The sequence below is a fragment of the Myxine glutinosa genome, chromosome 7 (genome assembly GCF_964187855.1).
Source record: "Myxine glutinosa chromosome 7, kmMyxGlut1.1, whole genome shotgun sequence".
Taxonomy (NCBI): Eukaryota; Metazoa; Chordata; class Myxini; order Myxiniformes; family Myxinidae; genus Myxine; species Myxine glutinosa.
In genome coordinates, this window is record NC_136267.1 from 35452402 (window position 1) to 35471996 (window position 19595).

Below are 19595 nucleotides of genomic sequence, written 5' to 3' on the forward strand. Positions count from 1 at the left end.
CTTGCAATGGAGATTGCGATCACTCAGAAAGTTCCCAAGGACGTTTGTATCATTCATAAGCTATCGTTAGATGTCAAACCAGAAGATCCGCTCATAAGCCCTCAAACATTCGATTCGTGGACTACATTGCTGGATGCGGCCAAAATACGGAACCATGCACCCATTCTCGACCTTGCTCAGTCGCTGCCAGAGAAGGAGATTCCCCGAGTATTCTACCACAGGCAGTGCAGGAGCGTGTTCACCATGAAGCGAGATTTGGAAGCACTGAAACGAAAAGCTGAATCCAATTTAACCGACGATGCTGCTGCAACATGTTCGAGAGAGACAAGCCAGAAGGGCATCTTCGGAATCACGCATCTATGAACTGGATTGTATATTCTGTGGAAAGACCGTGCAAGGGAACGTCATCCCGTGAAAAGTTGAGCAAGGCTGTTGATCTGAGAGCAGATGAAACACTGCGAAACAGCGCCGTGTGTAAATGTGACACGAAAATCATGGCTGCCACAAGTAGAGACATTGTGGCAGCTGAAGCACGATACCATTTCTCTTGCTACAGAAGTTACACGAGACCAAGCACTAAAGATGCACATGACAGAAACACGGCCGCCACAAACGAATCTGACTACACTGAAGAAGAAGCATACAATGAGTTGCTAGTATACATCCGGAACCATATAATCCCGAATAAGGAAATTGTTAGGATGACAACGCTGGTAGAGCACCTACAATCGATAATGACATCAAGAGGGTTGCATGGGATAATAACTGCTACAAGAAAAAACCTCGCACGGAAACTGTAAACTGATCTTGGAAATAGCGTTCACATCTTTCAAGACAACAGTGGAAAACTGATTGTCGTACCTGATAATGTAACACTACAAGATGCTGTCAAAGAAATACAAACACTTAAACAACAACTGAGCATTTGGAAAGGGAAATCATCAAACATGTCCAAAGTCATTGATCAGACATCGACACACATCAGATCGATGATAAGGAAGGATAACAAACCAACTCCATGGCCCTATCATCCAGCCGACGTCGACAATGACTCTTTCGGCGTTCCCGTCTATCTCCAGCGCTTTATGCTTGGCCTCTTGACTGGAGATCCGGAAAACGAGCTTCCATCAAACAGGGTCATCATGCTGATGCAATCTTTCAGCCAGGACATTATCTATGCAGTGAGCTGTGGACAACAAAAGCCTCCGAAACACATGTTGCTCCCATATGCAGTTAAGACTCTCACAGGGAACGTAGAACTAATTCGCACATTGAATCATCTTGGACATGCAATATCCTACACTCAACTGGAGGAAAATGACACTGCACTATGTCTTCAAAAACTTGCAGCAAACTTAAATGAGCAAACAGTCCTACCAAGCAGCATCCAGCCGTATGTATTCACAAACTTGGCATGGGATAACATTGATAGACTGGAAGAGACGCTGACCGGGAAAGGAACAACACATCGAGTCAATGGCATTGCAGTGCAGGCCAAAATGTATGGACCACACTTTCCAAAGGAGCCACTTCCGAAGATCGAGAAGCTCAAGCAAAGAACAGTCTGCATAACAGAAGAAACACTGCCTGTCTACATTGCAGGTGAACGTGTTGGGCCTCATCCACTACAAACATTATCAACAGCTGCAGCGGAAAACAAGATGGCTATGGAAGTTGCTCAAATCAAGAATCTTCTTTGGGTCATTGCCCGTCAGGTGGACCCAGTAACACAAAAAACACCAAGTTGGACAGGATTCAACATCACCATCAGGGCATCTATCAGCATCTCTCAGGATATTGTTAGATATATGCCTACAATAAATGCACCAGCTACAGAGATGTCCACAGTCGCAGAAATCTTGAAGCAGTCTGAAAGCGTCCGACAGATCCTACACTTGCAGGACATCGTCGTCGTCATGGATCAGGCCCTGTATGCTAAGGCTGCCGAGATCGTCTGGAAACACACAGACACATATGCTAACATCGTACTTCGCCTCGGCACGTTCCACACAATCTGCAATGTGATGTCGATTCTTGGTGCTCGTTTCCAAGATGCTGGTCTTAGAGACTTTTGCATCGAAACAGGAATCGTCGCAGAAGGCTCACTCAATCGGGTTATGGAGGGGAAGATGTACAACCGAGCAGTCCGTGTACATAAGAGCATCTACAAAGCATTCATGAGGCTTGCGTGGATTGAATTTCTCCCTTGGTTGGAAAAGATGCGACCAGAGGCAACACAGACGGTCACTACGTTGTTAGCAGAAGTTGCTGAATTGGGACAAGATGAGAGCCAGTGGAACAACCTGTTGGAAGATCAATCGTGTGAAGAAGTTCAGGCTGTTTGGAAGCAATTCCTGCATCACCTTCGTCATGATAATGGTGAATTGTCGTCATTCTGGATGTCATACGTGGATATCGTTGAAACGGTCTTGCTTGCTCTACTGCGCGCTTCCCGAGAAGGTAATTGGCCATTACATCTATCTGCTATCCAAGCCTCTTCCTTGGTGCTTTGCATACGACAAAATCAACTATGCACGGTATTTATCAGCATACTACGCACAAATGACAAACCTTCCAACGCAGCACCCTGGCATCTTCCAAGCGTTCTCGGATGGGTACTTCTCAGTTCAAATGTCAAAAAGCAATCCGTTTGGACGCATTCCAGTTGACCAAACGACTGAGGTCACTGTCAACAAAGGCACACAGACACCAGGTGGCACTACCAGGTTCAACTTGAAATCTGGAGCAGTGAAGCGCTACTATGTCACATCCGAACACAGGAGTGCGTTTCTCCGCCAGATGAGGGAAATGGTGAATGTGAGCAACACACACGTACAACACGCGGATCTGCAGCGAACACGGATCAAGAAAGATGAGGACGCTGTATCATCACTGATAACTCTGATCCAGAGTTGGGTGAACCCATTCACTATGGCCAGCTCTCTCATCAGTATTTCCACCGCACGCGCAGCCCCTCCAAATATTGCCAAGGATCTGGAGAAAGCATGGGAAGTCAGACACAAGTGCTACACAAACTTCAAGATTGAGCGACTTGAGAGCAACCCACCAATCAAGAAATTCCACGACCCTTTGCAACTGAACAAGCTGAAGACTTTCAGCAACCTCACTAAGAAGAAGGAATGCAGAAGCAATGGCAGGGCAGTAATTCTTCAAGCAGACAGAGCTCTATTTGGTAGAATTATCGTGATGGCACAGGGCCGAGATCTTCACATGGCAGAGGTGCTATCTCATCCTCTAGGTCCCTTGCCATGGGCCCTGGCGACACCCGAAGGCCTTCTACGGAAAACCAACAAAGCTGCCCTAGCCACGGCCTTGCAAAGGACTGTGACCCCGGCTGAAAGGATACCCGACAATTCGGCAACAATTATTGACGGGATGCTCCTTATACAGAAGGTGGCAGGTGATCAAACTACATTTGCCGAAGTGGCCATGATTGTCCTATCCATGGCCCTGAAGGATGGATGCAGTAGCCAGAGGATCGATGTCGTCTTTGACACCTACAAGGAGACTTCCATCAAAAACAGCGAACGGTTAACCAGGGGGGAAGAACTTGGACTTGAGCTGAAAAACATCACGGCATCTCAAATTGTAAGGCAATGGCGCAAGTTTCTCAGCTATGTTGGGAACAAGTCAAGTCTTATCATGTTCCTGGTCGAAGAGTGGAAGAAACCAGAGTACATCAGACGCCTACAGGGAAAGGTTCTCTTTGTAACATGCGATGACAAGTGTTATCAGATCACATCTGATGCTAGCCAAGAAGTAGTGGCCCTGGAAAGCACACACGAGGAAGCAGATGGTCGTCTGTTCTTGCATGCTGCCCATGCTGCCGCACATGGATACCAGTCTGTGCTTATTAGCTCAGATGACACCGACGTACTTGTCATTGGCTTGGCATTTCATACCAAGATTCATGCCAAGTTGTTTCAGAAATGTGGCACCAAAGCAAGGGCTAAAATCCTAGACATAGGGAAAATAGGAAAGTCAGTCGGCACAAATGTATGTCAGGCCCTAATTGGAATGCATGCCTATACCGGATGCGACACAGTCAGCACGTTCGCTGGACGAGGAAAACTGACTGCACTAAAACTCATCAGAACCAACAAAGATGTGCAGGATGCATGTACACAGCTGGGAGAGGACTGGGACGTCAGTGAGGAACTGATGGATAAATTGGAGAACTTCACTTGTCTCATGTATGCACCGAAGTCGGGGACAGTGAAAGTGAATGACTTGAGATATCACCTGTTCTGTGCCAAGAGGGGAGAGATCGACAGTCACCAGCTACCTCCGTGCAAAGACTGCTTAACCAAACATGCCCAGCGAGCCAACTATCAAGCCGCTATTTGGAAGAGGAGTCTCAAGATGGATCCAGCAGTACCGAGTCCAATCGGGAAAGGATGGCACTGGGATACCCAGGATGGTCGCGTGCAGCTGGCAGTCGACTGGATGCAAGGACAGCCCGCACCACAGGCGGTTCTGGATTTACTGGCATGCACCTGGTCGAAAAGATGCACACTACCCATGTGTGTCTGCATGGCCAGTGGTTTGAAGTGCACAGACATGTGCAAACTCACCACATGTGACAACCAGAGAGTGTATGGTGAGAGTGATGACAGTTCGGCAGAAGATGATGAAGAAGACGACGACGATGACGAGGATAACTTCTGAATTGTAGAACTGGATGGAGAAAGATCATGTACATATGTGTAACAAATATGGTGTACGCTGAATTGATAACTCGTGCACTTTATGGTATGATGTCTACAAATATATGTTGCTTAAATAGAAAGTACATTGTTTTCCTTTGGTTTACTTTATGTATAGCTGGTAATATAAGAGAACCATACAACACTACAAGACTAAAAACGTTTGCATGAATATGATGTAAATTATCTCGCCAAGTTAGGGTACATCAGGATACATACATATACATGGAGTAGGTTAATCATCACATGCATCATACGTCTGTGGTATATTCAAGAACACCACATACAGTTTGGTCATAATGCCTTCATATTTTTAGAATTAGACATTTCTGACACCAATTTCAGTACTTTTTGGCCTATATATGGCTGACATCCCAATATTATATATACTATTTTTAGACCAATAATGGTATACAAACTATATACATGCTGTCGGTCAAAAATCGTAAAATGTAAATCAATATATCATAAGAGCGGAAAGATATACATTTATGGATTTTAGGTCATGGTTACAGCAACTACTGTATATTGGATTTTCTCATCTTTATCAAGGTGTATGAGATTTAAGGCCCAAATTTGACTTTAATCATACTGTGTGTTTCTCAAATTCAAAAATTCATTTAATATCCGCCAAACTGAATTTTTGCCGAATTTTGTTTTCATTGGGGATTTTGTGATAAATTTTTGAGGGTTGGCGGAAATAATTATGTTTTAATGATCATAAAGAGGTTACTATATATCACACAGGCACTTTCTATACATCATGTGAAAGATAATTCAATTACCTTTCACCTGGTATACAACACTAACTGATACATATAGGAGATATTATTTGAAAGCCCCAAAACGAACCCTACCCCCTAAATCTTAGGCGGAAAAATTACCGAAAGCGTTATTGGGGTGGTCTGACAAATGTGATGATAACACAGATACGGCTAAGAGTTTCACACTGCTATCACATTTTTTTCAGCACGAGGGTCCCTGGCCTTGCCAAAAATAACTGTTAGCCATCCTCCCTCTGATTGAGCATAATGTCGAAAATTTGAGGGTCTGGCTCATAGCCTACAAGCCCTCTCCCTCCCACAGTTCTCTCGATGTCCCTGCTCTCAAATGTTGTGTTTGTGTCCTTCCCCCTCTCTCCCCATCTTGTCTACCGCTCCCCTTATTTTGTGTTTTATGTGTCGGTTTGTGTCGGTTTGACTTTTTGTGTGATTAATGTTAGCTCTTTCACGAGCCTCGATCTTGTATACAAAAAAAAAAAAAAAAAAAGTACAGATAGATTCAAAGTACACCGCCCCCATGCCAAATAAAAAAATAACATATCCTCCAGTGTGCAACACAGCTGGGGTGCCTTTGGCTCCGGGGTATGCCACAGTGCAGCATATGGAGATGGAATTGGGAGGGAGCGGTGCACAATAATCGATTGATTAATTGATTAATTGTGTAATTAAAGTAAATAAATAATAATCGTAAAATCATTAATTTTTTAATCAATTGGCTAATAGCACACCTAAACCACCACCATTTCATCCAAATCTGTAACTTTTTGAAAATTAACCAATTAAATACTTCATCGAAAAATTAAACAGTCGATTAATTGGTAAAGCAATAAATCAAAAATACCCTTTGCAGTCAAATCACTTGGTCATTGTCATGTCCAAATATCAGCTTCCTAACAAAAACTGCCTGAGATATTTCCCAGTTGAGAAAGAAAATAAATAAGTACTTAATTAATCGATTAATTGATCAATCAACAAATCAATAATACCCTATGCAGCCAAATCACTTGGTCATTGTCATGTCCAAATATCAGCTTCCTAGCTCAAAAAAAAAAACCACCTTTAGAGGCCATTTTTCCCCGCAAGCGGGGGTTGGCCTTTTTCGGGAACTGTGGTTGTTGTTGTTTTTCGGTCCCCTTTTTGAAGCAATGTTTTACGGCCGGATGCCCTTCCTGACGCCAACCCTTTTTGCCGCCTTCAACGACAAGCAGGGAATTACCAGTGAACTGGTACTCAATTAGCCGACCTCGGAAAGATGACAGGCTGAGTCAACCCCCCTGGCGTTAATTCAGCGATCGACCGGGATTCGAACCCAGGATCCTAGGATCCTAAGCCGGCACCCTAGCCGCTAGCCCAACACCAGGGATATTGGTGCCTAGCTCAAACCTAGCTCCTATTGGTGCCGGCAACCTAGCTCAAAAGGTGCCTGAGATATTGCCCAGATGAGAAAGAAAATAAATAAGTACTTAACCCCAATGTGAGGCAGTTCAAAAATTACAAAACGCTATTTTTAAACGCACGTTATGGCACTGACAGTATAATTTTTATTTTTTTTAGTAATTTGCATAACATAACGCTTGATTATGTAACATAACGCTTGATTATGTAACGTAACGCTTGATTACCGTCATTTCTTCTTGGTGCTATGGTGGGTGGAGTCAAGCGACAGATGTGGGTGTGGTCCAGAAGCTGTACAACCAATTGGAACACATTTCAAAAATCGACCCCCAACAAGAAGCCCAATAACAACAACAACAACAACAACATAGAGCTCTTGTAGACCTGCAACATGTCTCAGGTAATACAATTTTTAAAAAGGATAAATGCATGGACAATCTCCATAGGTTGGCATCCATGGGGAGGAGGAAATTCCTCCTTCGAAAATGCCATGATGAGTGCTGTGAGAAAAGTGGCGCCATGGCTGTGGCGTCGCTGGTACCCAGAGTGCCCTGGGAAGTGGCCACACTTCTGCCAAGCTCAGTGGCTGTGTTTGTCTAATTTAACAGTTCTGTGTTGTATCTCGTGTGTGTGTGTGTGTGTGTGTGCGTGTGCGTGTGCGTGTGCGTGCATGCGTGCGTGCGTGCGTGTGGAGGTTCCACTACGAGCCTTAGACCCAATACAAAAGAGAAAAAAGCCGTAGTCAACACATCACAGTAACCTTAACACCATATTGATTATATTCTCATCAAGCTCAGTGGCATCAAACAAATACATCGATGTTGAAACGCTCCAAATTTCAATTAAATGGTGGCAGCTCTATACGAGCCACATGGAATAAATGTTCGTGTAGTCCGAAAGGGGAATAGAAAGACTTGTCGGAGTAGTTCACTGTAATTATGTCACAAGAGGCAGTGAAGAGGTCGTTTTGGTCCACTTTTGAAGACTAGTGTTCCCACTCAATGCTTTGCAAGATCTTTCTGGAAAGTGTGCAATATAGCTGTGCATTTATTCCACCCGTCCATTTTCATGCATGCCGAACAGCATACAGCTCAAGTGTGATCACAAAGTGGGAGATACTTGGGTTGCACCTTCCATTGTAGATCCAAGAACATCTTCAAGCTTGGATCATCGGCCAGTTGCATACATCATACAGTAAGTATTGTCAAGTCCGTGGCCGATGAAAACCAGCCTTGGACGAATAGCCAAACAGTTAACTCTGATGCAGCAGTTCGAAACTTGGCGGTACTATTTTTGGCGCACGCTTGACTGGACCAGAATTCTTACCTTTACGGACGGCCGCCACTGGGTTTATTCCTCGAACCCACAAACACAGATACGAGACAAGGAAAATTCACAATACCAGAAATGAAATGCAACAATAATGATTTAACGAAAGTAAATGCAAGACGATAAAAGGGCAAAATAAATGGTGAGGGAAAAACTATAATTCCTACGGTGAGGATCCTCTACTCAGACACGAAAACAGACAGGGGAATGATTAAATAATAATAATAATAATGCATTTATTTTATATAGCGCTTTTCAGGAAGCCCAAAGACGCTTAGACAGAGTGCAAAACATAATGCATAGCAAAACATAAAAACAATTGCAAAAAAGAAGAATCAATAGGGAAATATTCAAAGCACAAAGGAGGGAGAAGGAGAGGAGATAGTCAGGGGTTAGATGCTGTGGGTTAAATGTTGAATGCAGTGTTGAACAGGTGGGTCTTGAGTGATGTTTTGAATGTGGTGAGTGAGGAGGAGTCTCTGATGGTGTGAGGTAGTGAGTTCCAGAGGGTGGGAGCAGCGATGGAGAAGGCCCTGTCCCCCCAGGATCTGAATTTGGTCCGGATGGGGGGGGGGGGGGGGGGTCAGGAGGTTGGTACCAGCAGAGCGGAGGTTGCGGTTGGGAGTGTGTCTGGAGAGGAGGTCAGCCAGGTAAGATGGGGCCAGGTTATGGAGGGCTTTGTAGGTCAAGAGGAGGATTTTGTACTGGATTCTCTGGGAGATGGGGAGCCAGTGAAGCTTGTAAAGGACGGGGGTGATGTGGTCACGGGTCCGGGAATGGGTGAGTAGACGGGCAGCGGAGTTCTGAATGTATTGGAGTTTATTGGTGATTATTGAGGGTGAACCATAAAGGAGGCTATTGCAGTAGTCCAGACGGGAAGTGATGAAGGCGTGGATGAGGGTTTCTGCAGCCACGGAGGAGAGGGATGGACGGAGATGGGCGATGTTTTTCAGGTGAAAGAAGGCTGTCTTTGTGACCTGTTTAGTGTATTTGTCGAAGGAGAGGGTTTGGTCAAAGATGATGCCAAGATTCCGGATGTGAGGGGAGGTGGATACTGGGATACCGTCGATGTTGAGGGCAAAGTTATGGGTGGATTTTATGAGCGTTTTTGGGCCAATGATGATTATTTCAGATTTATCATAGTTAAGTTTGAGGAAGTTGATTTGAAGCCAGGATTTTATTTCAGTGATGCAGTTTGTCAGGATAGAGTGGGTGGCGGTGGAGATGGACTTGGTGGAGATGAAAAGCTGGATGTCATCGGCGAAGCAGTGGAATTGGAGACCATGACGGCGGATTAAGTGACCGAGGGGGGACAGGTAAAGGATGAAGAGGAGGGGGCCAAGAACTGAACCTTGGGGGACACCTTGGGGGAGGGGAGCAGTGGGGGATTTGCAGTTATTGATGGAGATGAACTGGCGTCTGTCAGAGAGGTATGATTTAATCCAAGAGAGGGCAGTGCCGGTAATGTTAAAGGTGGTTTCAAGTCGGGTGAGGAGGATGGTGTGATCGGTGGTGTCAAAGGCGGCGCTGAGGTCGAGGAGGATGAGAATGTTGAGGTTGCCAGCGTCAGAGGAGAGAAGAAGGTCGTTGGTGATTTTGAGGAGAGCAGTTTCAGTACTGTGGTTGGAGCGGAATCCGGATTGGAATGTTTCATACAGGTTATTGGCAGAGAGGTGATGTTTGAGTTGAGTGGCTACAGCGCGTTCCAAAACTTTTGACAGAAAGGGTAGGTTAGAGATGGGTCTGAAGTTATTTAGGGTGTCAGGGTTTAGTCCAGGTTTTTTCAGAATGGGGGTAACAGCAGCAATTTTGAGGGACGGTGGGACGATGCCTGTAGACAGGGAGGAGTTTATTGTTGCAATGATAAGTGGAGAGAAAGCAGGAAGGGAGGCCTTGACAAAGCTGGAGGGGATGGGGTCAAGAGTGCAGGTGGCAGTTTTCATTCCTATGAGGAGTTCAGAGAGGTCAGTAGGGGAGACTGGGGAGAATTGAGACAGGGGATGGCAGGATAAGGGGGGGGCAGGTAGTTTGAGGGGGAGCGGGTGCGGCGGTGGTCAAGCTGTTGTGGATGTTTTCAATTTTGCATTGGAAGAATGAAAGGAAGGAGATGCAGTTGTCTACTGTGAATGACTGGGTGGTGGTGTTCAGGGGGCTGAGGAGTTTGTTTATTGTAGAGAAGAGCGCTTTTGGGTTTCCGGAGCCAGAGTGGATAATTTGAGAGTAGTCGGCGGAGCGGGCGCGGGAGAGGGCATCTTTATAGTGTTGTAGGTGGTCCTTGTAGGCCTGGGAGTGAACTGTGAGACATGTTTTATTGCGGAGTCTTTCAAGTTGGCGAGCACGAGTTTTCATCAGGCGGAGTTCAGGTGTAAGTAAACCAGGGAGCAGAATGGGGAGAAAGAAACTGTTTTGGTTTTCATAGGCGCAAGCTGGTCAAGGGAGGAGGAGAGAGTGTGGTTGTAGTAGTCAGTGAGGTCAGAAGGGGTGTGGAGGTCAACAAAGGGAGAAGTGGACATTTTTTCAGAGAGGGTGGATGAGAATGAGGTAGGTGAAAGAGCGTTTAGCTTACGGAAGTTGATAGTGCGATAATGCCTTGGTGCTGGGGTGGGGATGTTGATGGTCAGAGTGATGGCTAAGTGGTCAGAGAGAGTGAGGTCGGAGCCAGAGAGATGGTGCAAAATTAGTCCAGTAGAGCAGACAAGGTCCAAAATGTGACCACGGTTATGGGTAGGAAAGTTGACATGTTGAGTGAGGTTAAAGCAGGTGAGTAAATCAGTGAAGTCAGTGGTTATCGTGGAGTCAGTGGAGTCCATGTGGATATTGAAATCACCAAGGAGGAGGATTGAGAGGGAGAGGGAACATAGCTGGGTCAGAAAGTAGGAGAAGTCAGACAGGAATGATGGGTGTGGTTTGGGAGGGCGGTAGACAACAGCCATGACTGACTGTGTGTGACCAGAGAGTTTAAAAGCCAGGTGTTCAAATGATGGAGCAGATGCGATGGGGATGAGGCTGGTCCTGATGTCTTGACGGTGAATAACGGCAATTCCACCACCTCGGCCTTCCGAGCGTGGTTTATTGATGTCAGAATATCCATTGGGTGTGGTGAGGTTGAGTGCGAAGTAGTCCAGAGGTTGTTGCCAGGTCTCAGTGAGACAGAGAAAGTCCAGTTTATTTTCCAGGATGTAGTCGTTCAGGATGAGGCATGTGTTGTTGAGGGACCGGGTATTGAACAGGGTGAGCTTGATGTTGTTTTGTACGGCGGGTATGAATTCAGGTGATTTGGCCAGGGTTCACAGACAGGAGGTGCGATTGTGTGCGTTGTTGTGACCAGGTGCGCTGGGACGATGAGTGGGAGTGCGCTGAGCCGACCAGAGGATGGGGATGGAGTGACCTGATTGTAAATAAACAAACTTACGACCGCAGGAGTCCATTGGATTTGATTGCAGAGATGCATGATGGGGTGGAGCGGGTATTAAGCAGGAGAAGCCTTGCGGCTGAGTACCGCAGAGCCATGCCAGCAGGAGCGAAGAGACGAGCACAAGGCCAAGGTCGAGGAGTGAAACAATGGTCACAACCCACGGGAGCGGGCCCGAGGAAACAGCGAAGGAGCCGGGCAGGTGAAGCAGAGCCGGGACCGAGCAGAGGGCAGACAAGAGCGAAGAGACGAGCACGAGGCCAAGGTTGAGGAGGCAAAGCGGCAAATGCAGCGGCAAACGACCGCCGCCGCTAATCAAGATCACGGCGGCAAACCGCCATCACCACCGCTGCAAACAATGGGCACAATCCACGGGAGCGGGCCCGAGGAAACAGCGAAGGAGCCGAGCAGGTGAAGCTAGGAGCAGCAGAGCAGAGCCGGGACCATGCAGAGGGCAGACTCAATGGCCAAAAATCCACCACGACCACCAGAAAAGCAAGATACGGACAATGGTCCAGTCAGAGAAGCGGCGAGCAAGCGACGCCAGCGTCCTCTCCGGACCGGACCGGAAGCCATTTCAGAAAATAAAGAAAATAAAAAGAAAATCCCCCCTTTTTATTTGCTGGCACTCGGCTCTGGTCTCGACGAAGTCGTGGAATAATGTCCGCAGTCCAATGTGGCCTGCCACCGCCTGCGCGGGAAACGCACAAGATGGCGCGAAGTTCCTCCTCCGCCTCGCCACAAACGTGAGGCAATCCTTGCAGCTGGTCCTCTTCCGCTCTGGTCTCCCTCTGAAACTCAACGCAGCTCCCAAAAGTTCTCCTCACGACCGCCCACCAGCCAGAAACAGCCGAGCCACCCGAGAGACCAATAGTTCCAACCAAAGCTCCCGACGCTTTGCTCATGAGCCGAAAATGCAACCGCCCGATCTGATCGCCAGAACCAGAGAGAGAGAGGGGGGGGGGGGGACAGGGGGACGCACCCTACTTTTTACCTCGCTGACGTCACTCCCCGACCAATCCCCGCGCCCCAGTACATCATTCCATATGCTGTCAACCAACGACAAACTTTGGGACATGGCCTATCAGTCACAATCCCTTGGAGGCAGAGTCTAGCAGCCGTTCGGGAATATTCGGCTTTCTGTCGGCAATGTCGGTTTAATGGCCGTTGTTGTCATTGTTGTTGTTGGCGGACGAGGGTTTTTATGGCCGGCCTTTTTACTTGCAAAAAAAAAAACAGAAGGGAAAATCACAGGAGGCAATTACATGCTGGGAATTATCCTTAAGCCTTACCTTGCTAACACAAAACCACCCTCCATGTGGTGGCATGCAAACACTCTTAACCTGACAGGTTCCCTGCTTATGCACATTGAGATGTCTTCTTCGAGTCCACGGTCCATGCTAAAACCTATACATTCCTAACTTCACTAAGGTATGTCATCCCTACCCCCACAAACGTAATAGTATATTGATTGTGCACACGTATTGCAAAAGTATTTACGTTTGAAAAAGACAATTAAAAGTGAAAACAAAAACAAATAAATAATAAAAGACTTACGAATGCATGATGCTTGTGATCCTCCAAGAGCTTTCCAGCCTTCATCAGTGCAGCTATATGATATTGGGCGCCTTTTCAGATACCCTTCTTTACACCGAAAATTCACAAGCTCTCCCAATGAACCTTGTGGATCTGACTGAGGGATGGCATTGTCCACCCTGAGATTTTTGTCGCATCCACCTGGGGGCAGGGCCGTTTCAAGGGAATACAGAGACATCGTGTGAGATCACCCTATAGTTACACAAAAATCATAAACTATAGTCCATAATCATTGCTTCAAAGATCAATGCAATCAAGTGAGAACAATATGGAGGGAGAAAAGGGGGCGGGAGAGAGGGAGGTGTTCCGATTTCATGTCCCCTAAGATTAACACCTGCACTGCTTGGTTTTGTGATTCACAACATCATTTAATGAACTTATTTGACTGAATATTAACAAGTTAAGGCCTTTCATAAAGATTAACAGACTAATGTAGTACTGCGACCCAAGCATTCACACAACCTATGTGATTATACATTAAACTTATACAAGGGTGTTTCCAAAAAGACCTGGACAACTTTGGCTGTTAATATATTTAGAACTATAAATGATACGATACCCTTTGTTTTTTATGATAAACTCGTAACATTTTGTTCACACCATCAATACACTTCAATGTGAGCTCTGTTTGTTGCACAGGACATCAGGGTGGTACACAAGTTCTTGCCATGTTGGGCTCAGCATGTTTGCGTCCACCGGTGCGCAAGCAGCTGTGATCCGAGAACGAATACCCTGCAGGTTTGTCACCGTGGTGTTGTAGACATCTTTGACAAACCCCCACAGAAAAGAAATCAAGGGGGGTGGGGGGGGGTTATGTAGGGTGATCGTGGGAGCCACGAGGTTTGTCCGTCGACCAATTCAGCGACCTAGAAATTTTTTATTCAGGACGGCTCGACCGACTAAGGCCCAGTGAGGGGTAGCGCCGTCCTGTTGAAAAATGATATCGGGTTGCAGGTCTTCAATTTGTGGGAGGAAAGGCGATTCCTTCCAACATGTTCATGCAAATTGTTGATGTCACTGTATCCTCTGCAAAGAAAAACGGATCCATCAAGCGTTCATGGAGAAGGCCAACCACACATTGACCTTTGGACTGTCACGTATGTGTTCAATGATCACGTGGGGGTTTTCAGAGCCCCAGATCCTCACATTGTGCCGGTTGGCATTCCCTGATACATGAAAGCAAGCTTTGTCTGAGACCATGACCTTTTCAGGTAATCTTCGTCATCCTCTATGCGACTGAGCATTTTCAAGGCAAACCCCTTGTGCTTGGATCCGTCATTTGGTTTGAGTTCCTGCAGAATCTGCACCTTGCAGACATAAAGCTTAAGTCTTTATGCAAAATCCTGTGTACAGTGGTGGTTGGTAGTCCCAGTTCTCTGGATGCGCATCGGTTTGATTTTCTGGGACATTGTTGAAATGATTCACACACTCGTTCAATCTCTGCTGCACTTGTGCTTGGTCGATCGGTACTTTTCTGTTTCTGACAACTTCCAGTCTCCAAAAACCTCTTGAACTACTCTCTGATACTAGTCCGCGATGGCGGATACGCTGAACTTGTGTGTGGGATCTCGTCTCGATGAACCATTCAACGCACTGACCTTTCTCCTGTGGAGTCGCCATTTTCTTTTAAAAGAAACCACCAGACCTGAAAATAGAGAAAACTCGATGCGTTTCTGTATCGTATAAAACAAAGGGTATCGTTGTGTCATTTGTGGTAACAAAATATATTAATAACCAAAGTTGTCCATATCTTTTTGGAACACCCTGTATTATATGGCATAACGTCACGTGTATTAAAAGTATTACGTCATCAGCCTCGGCAGAGTGAAATGTTTAGAGCTTCCTCTCTGAGTCTGGCAGGTCAGGGGTTTGAACTCCAGCGGAGTATTACCAAGTAAATTGAACGTACTGCTTCCTTGCTTAATGCTCAACATTTGAAAAGAGTAGAGCATGACCAAACTACCATAGGTTGGCAATCATAGCGCAGGCTTCAATGACCCGAATAGCCTCCTCCTGCGTTTAAGTTCCTTCCAAGGGAACTCCTCTTAGATATTATATCGTTCACTGAACTCCACCATGCACTGAGCTCAACCATTTGGACACAAGGGTCAATTCCGGCATACCGTGAAATGTGGTGAATAGGGACAGCAAGGTGAAAAGGAACACAAACTGAAAAAAAGTTCGAGAACTTTTTTCGCTGAAAATTGATAACCATACTGATTTGTTGATATTTGGGTTGAAAGTGTTCTCTTGTTTTTTTTTAAAAGCAACTTATAGTCCCTATTAACCCCATATATGGGTTAAATAGGAATAAATAGGATTTTTATGGCTGTCCCTATTCACCCTGTTTTACGGGTGAACAGGGACAGTCACTAGTACAAAAAAATAATAATCAAGAAACAATCCTGCGTTTCCAACTTATTGCTAAATTGATAGCTCAGATGGATGCACATAACATGCACCCATAATATAAACCACGGTGCCAATGAAAAAAAATATGGGATAAAAAGTTTCTCCAAACTGTCCTTATTTCTTGATTATTTTTTTTGTATTAGTGACTGTTGGTATTCCTACAGGTCGCACAAGATCTGCCTGCAAGATCTGCCTGCAAGATCTGCCTGGTGGTGATAGGAATACCAATCACCACCAACAAAGTATTCACCTGTAAAACGGGGTGAATAGGGACAGCCATAAAAATCCAATTTATTCCTATTTTTTTTTTTTTTTTTTTTTGTATACTGAATCGAGGCTCGTGAAGGAGCTAACATTTATTTCACAAACAAATCAACCAGACAAACAAAATATACAAAAAGAGGGAGCGGAAGACAAGATGGGGAGAGAAGGGGAAGCACACAACCACAACATTTGAGAGCAGGGAGAAGTGTGGGAGGGAGAGGGCTTGGGGGCAGGAGGCGTGGGAAGGGGAGGGGGGGGAGGTATAAAACACAAGGGGACCGAAATTAGCGGGGGTAGGCCATATATGAGGTTAATAGGGACTATACGTTGCTTTTTAAAAAAACAAGAGAACACTTTCAACCGAAATATCAACAAATCAGTATGGTTATCAATTTTCAGCGAAAAGTTTCCGAACTTTTTCTCAGTTTGTGTCCCTATTCATCCCATTTCACGGTACCTTGAGTGGGAGAGGCAAGTATTACAACCTGGGGATCTCTGAGTATTTCCCCAAATAGCTTTTCTATACTAATCCATTTAAACGGGCAATGATTTTGCTACGAATAATAAATAGAACAGCATTGCTAATAAATAAATACAAGTTTGGGTGAAACCTACCCAAATCACCACCAACAAAGTACAAACTGTCAGAACGGGTCCGGGTACAAGACTAACGCAATGTACACATGAACAAGAAACCCTAAATAACGCTAAAACATGAAGAAGGATCTTCAAATAACTTGGACACAAGAGGGGGTCATTTGGCCCATCATGCCTGTGCTCTATCAACACCTTTAATTTCACTTGGCATGGAGGATGGAGAAGGTGGTGGTGGAGAGGACAGTGAGTGGGAGCACAAGGACATCACCAGGATGATGTTTTTCCGTTTTATTTTAAGAGGGGGGGAATGAAGACGGTCGTACGGTGAGGATAAAACAAACACATTCATTTTTGACAAGACACTCTCACAGACGTTACAATAACTACACATGTATACAGCACACGCACAATCACTGAAGCTACCAATCAGTTGTGCCAATGTCAATGTAACCACGCCCCCTCCCTGCTTCCCAACCGCACCCGTCTTTTTTTTTCTTTTTTTTTTTTGTATACTGAATCGAGGCTCGTGACGGAGCTAACATTTATTTCACAAACAAATCAACCAGACAAACAAAATATATAAAAAGAGGGAGCGGAAGACAAGATGGGGAGAGAAGGGGAAGCACACAAACACAACATTTGAGAGCAGGGAGATGTGTGGGAGGGAGAGGGCTTGGGGGAAGGGGGCGTGGGAAGTGGGGGGGGGGGGGTGGAAGAAGTATAAAACACAAGGACACCAAGGACTTCCAGGACAGAAGTTGGTATTTCAAAAAAGTGGATTTGCGGTGAAATTAGCGGGGGTAGAAAAGATCAAGGTTTTGGATGGGGGAAGATAAGAGATGGTGGTGAACAGCTGTTTTAAAGACCTGGAGGGTGGAGTGGGATTGAAGAGAGTGAGGGAGTTTGTTCCAGAGGCGGGAGAAAAGAGGAATGAAGGAGTGAAGGTGAGCAGAGAGTCTTGATTTTGGCAGTTTAACCATAAGAGGGTTGCAGGCAGATCTTGTGCGACCTGTAGGAATATTTGGGGTACAGAGCCCAGAGAGAGCTGGGGGGGCAAGGCCAAAGAGGAGTCGGTAGAAGACGGAAAGACCACCAACCTGCCTGCGGTGAGTGAGTGAGAGGCCCTTGGAGTTAGCTTCATCGTGGGAGATTCCAATGATTCTGAACGCTTTGGTTTCAACAGCGTGAAGACGAGCTAGGTGTGAGGCAGGAGCACCAGCCCAGAGGGGAGAGCAGTATTCCATTGAGCTGCGGATGAAAGCCTTGTATGTGGTGAGGAGCTCAGGTGTGCAAAGGAAGGACCTCGCATGACGGAAGATGCCCAGTCGGCGACTGGCTTTGGAGGCCAGATTTGAAATGTGGTTTTCCCAGGAAATATCATGGCAGATAGTGAGACCCAAAAGCTTGAGTGACAGAACTTCTTGGAGAGGATTATTCAGAAAGTGGATGGGAGGGTTGTCCAGTCGGTCTTTTCGGAGAGACATGGTAAGAGTGTGAGATTTGTCAGGATTGAAAGACATGTTCCACTTGTTTGCCCAGTCTGTGATTTTGTTCAGGTCTGCAGAGAGTGAGGAGGCTGCAGACTGCCGATCTGAGGGATGAGGAATGGAGCGACAGAGAGTAGAGTCATCAGCAAAGAGATAGAGAGGATTTTCAAGAGAGTCAGAGAGATCATTGATGAAGACCAGAAAAAGCACAGGGCCCAGAACACTGCCTTGGGGAACTCCAGCCTGAACAGGAAGAGGAGTTGAGAGAAACCCATTCAGGGCCGCACGTTGACTACGACTAGAGAGGAAGTCCGCCAGCCATACCAAATAATTAAAAATGGTATGTGCTGCTTCCTTGCTTCATGCTCAGCATTCACAAACCATGGGTTGGCAACCACGGCGCACGCTTTGACGCGGGCCTGTCCGTTCAGTCACGCTGATTGGATGGTGTGAGGTTCGACACAATGTGAATGGCTCCTGGAAAGATTGAATAATATATCGTGTAGGCTTAATAAAAACTGATAATAGAAATAAGATTCCATATTTCACGATCGGAACTCTTGGCCTAAATAATTATGTCGAAATCTAGAGGAAAATCGGGAAAAATAGGAAAAAGCTATTTTAAAATTAAATAATATGCTCCACGAGACGTGAGGTAAAATGGCTCCAAAATTCTTTTTTTCCACTCTTTTGAAGGTAATTATTGTCCGTTTGATTTTATTTTACACCGTCCAGGGACATCCTTTGTGATCGTTTTGAATTCGGATTCTACTTCTATTATCAATTTTTAACATATAGTAATACATACCGGTACAACATGGAATCACAGTTTGGTTTGTGACAATGCGTTAATGGATGGCGTCGGCTGACAGGACGTCTTCAGAGGTACACACACTCTCCTCTAAGCTGTCTAAGCCTGGGCTCAAATCAAAACCCAGATATAAACTATCATCCAGGTGTTTCGCAGACTGGGAGAATCATCAATGTTTGTCGTCCCTCTGATGGACGTTAAACTGGAATCCCATTTGCCGGCATTAGTTGATGGATGCTAAAGATCCCCACACAAAGAGTGGGCGAGATATCGCGGCACCCAGAACAAATTACAAATTCCCCACCCGAACTACTGCTGGGAAGGCAAGGGCAAACCACCCAGCGTAACCCATGCTCAAGAAGCTGCTTTGGTGGTACAGAATGCTCAGTAACGAGTATGGTACATCAGATATCAAATAAAAGTGACAACTGAATAGTGAAAACAAAAAAAAAAAACTCAAAAGGAAATTAAAGCTGTTTAAAAGGGATCGAGAACTGATATATAGAGAGGAGAAGGGAGTGGGGGAGACAGGCGAGTGGGAGAGAGAGGAGGGGGATACTTTTGCTAGCTTTTCCTGTAATTTGGGACGGTACTCCGAGTATATATTATAAGATTTCACCAACCTTTGAAATAAAAATATGTCACCCACAGGGTGAACCGTATCTTGCCAAAATGTGAAAATTCCGTTTTTTCGTCATGACGTCATCAAATGACGTCATAGCGTCAAACTGTTTACAGATCTGGGAAGCACTCATCAAGGGCATTCATATGAGGTATTACTCG

At 45.6% G+C, this 19595-nt stretch overlaps 1 protein-coding gene across 1 annotated transcript in view; it reads right to left on the reverse strand.

The window, feature by feature from the left end:
* LOC144892923 (complement factor H-like) overlaps positions 1-19595 on the reverse strand; it is a 47309-nt gene that overhangs the window by 11349 nt on the left and 16365 nt on the right. The window contains exon 2 of the mRNA XM_078781483.1: positions 13203-13382. Coding sequence (XP_078637609.1) covers positions 13203-13382 — 180 coding nt within the window. The remainder of the gene's footprint in view (positions 1-13202; positions 13383-19595) is intronic.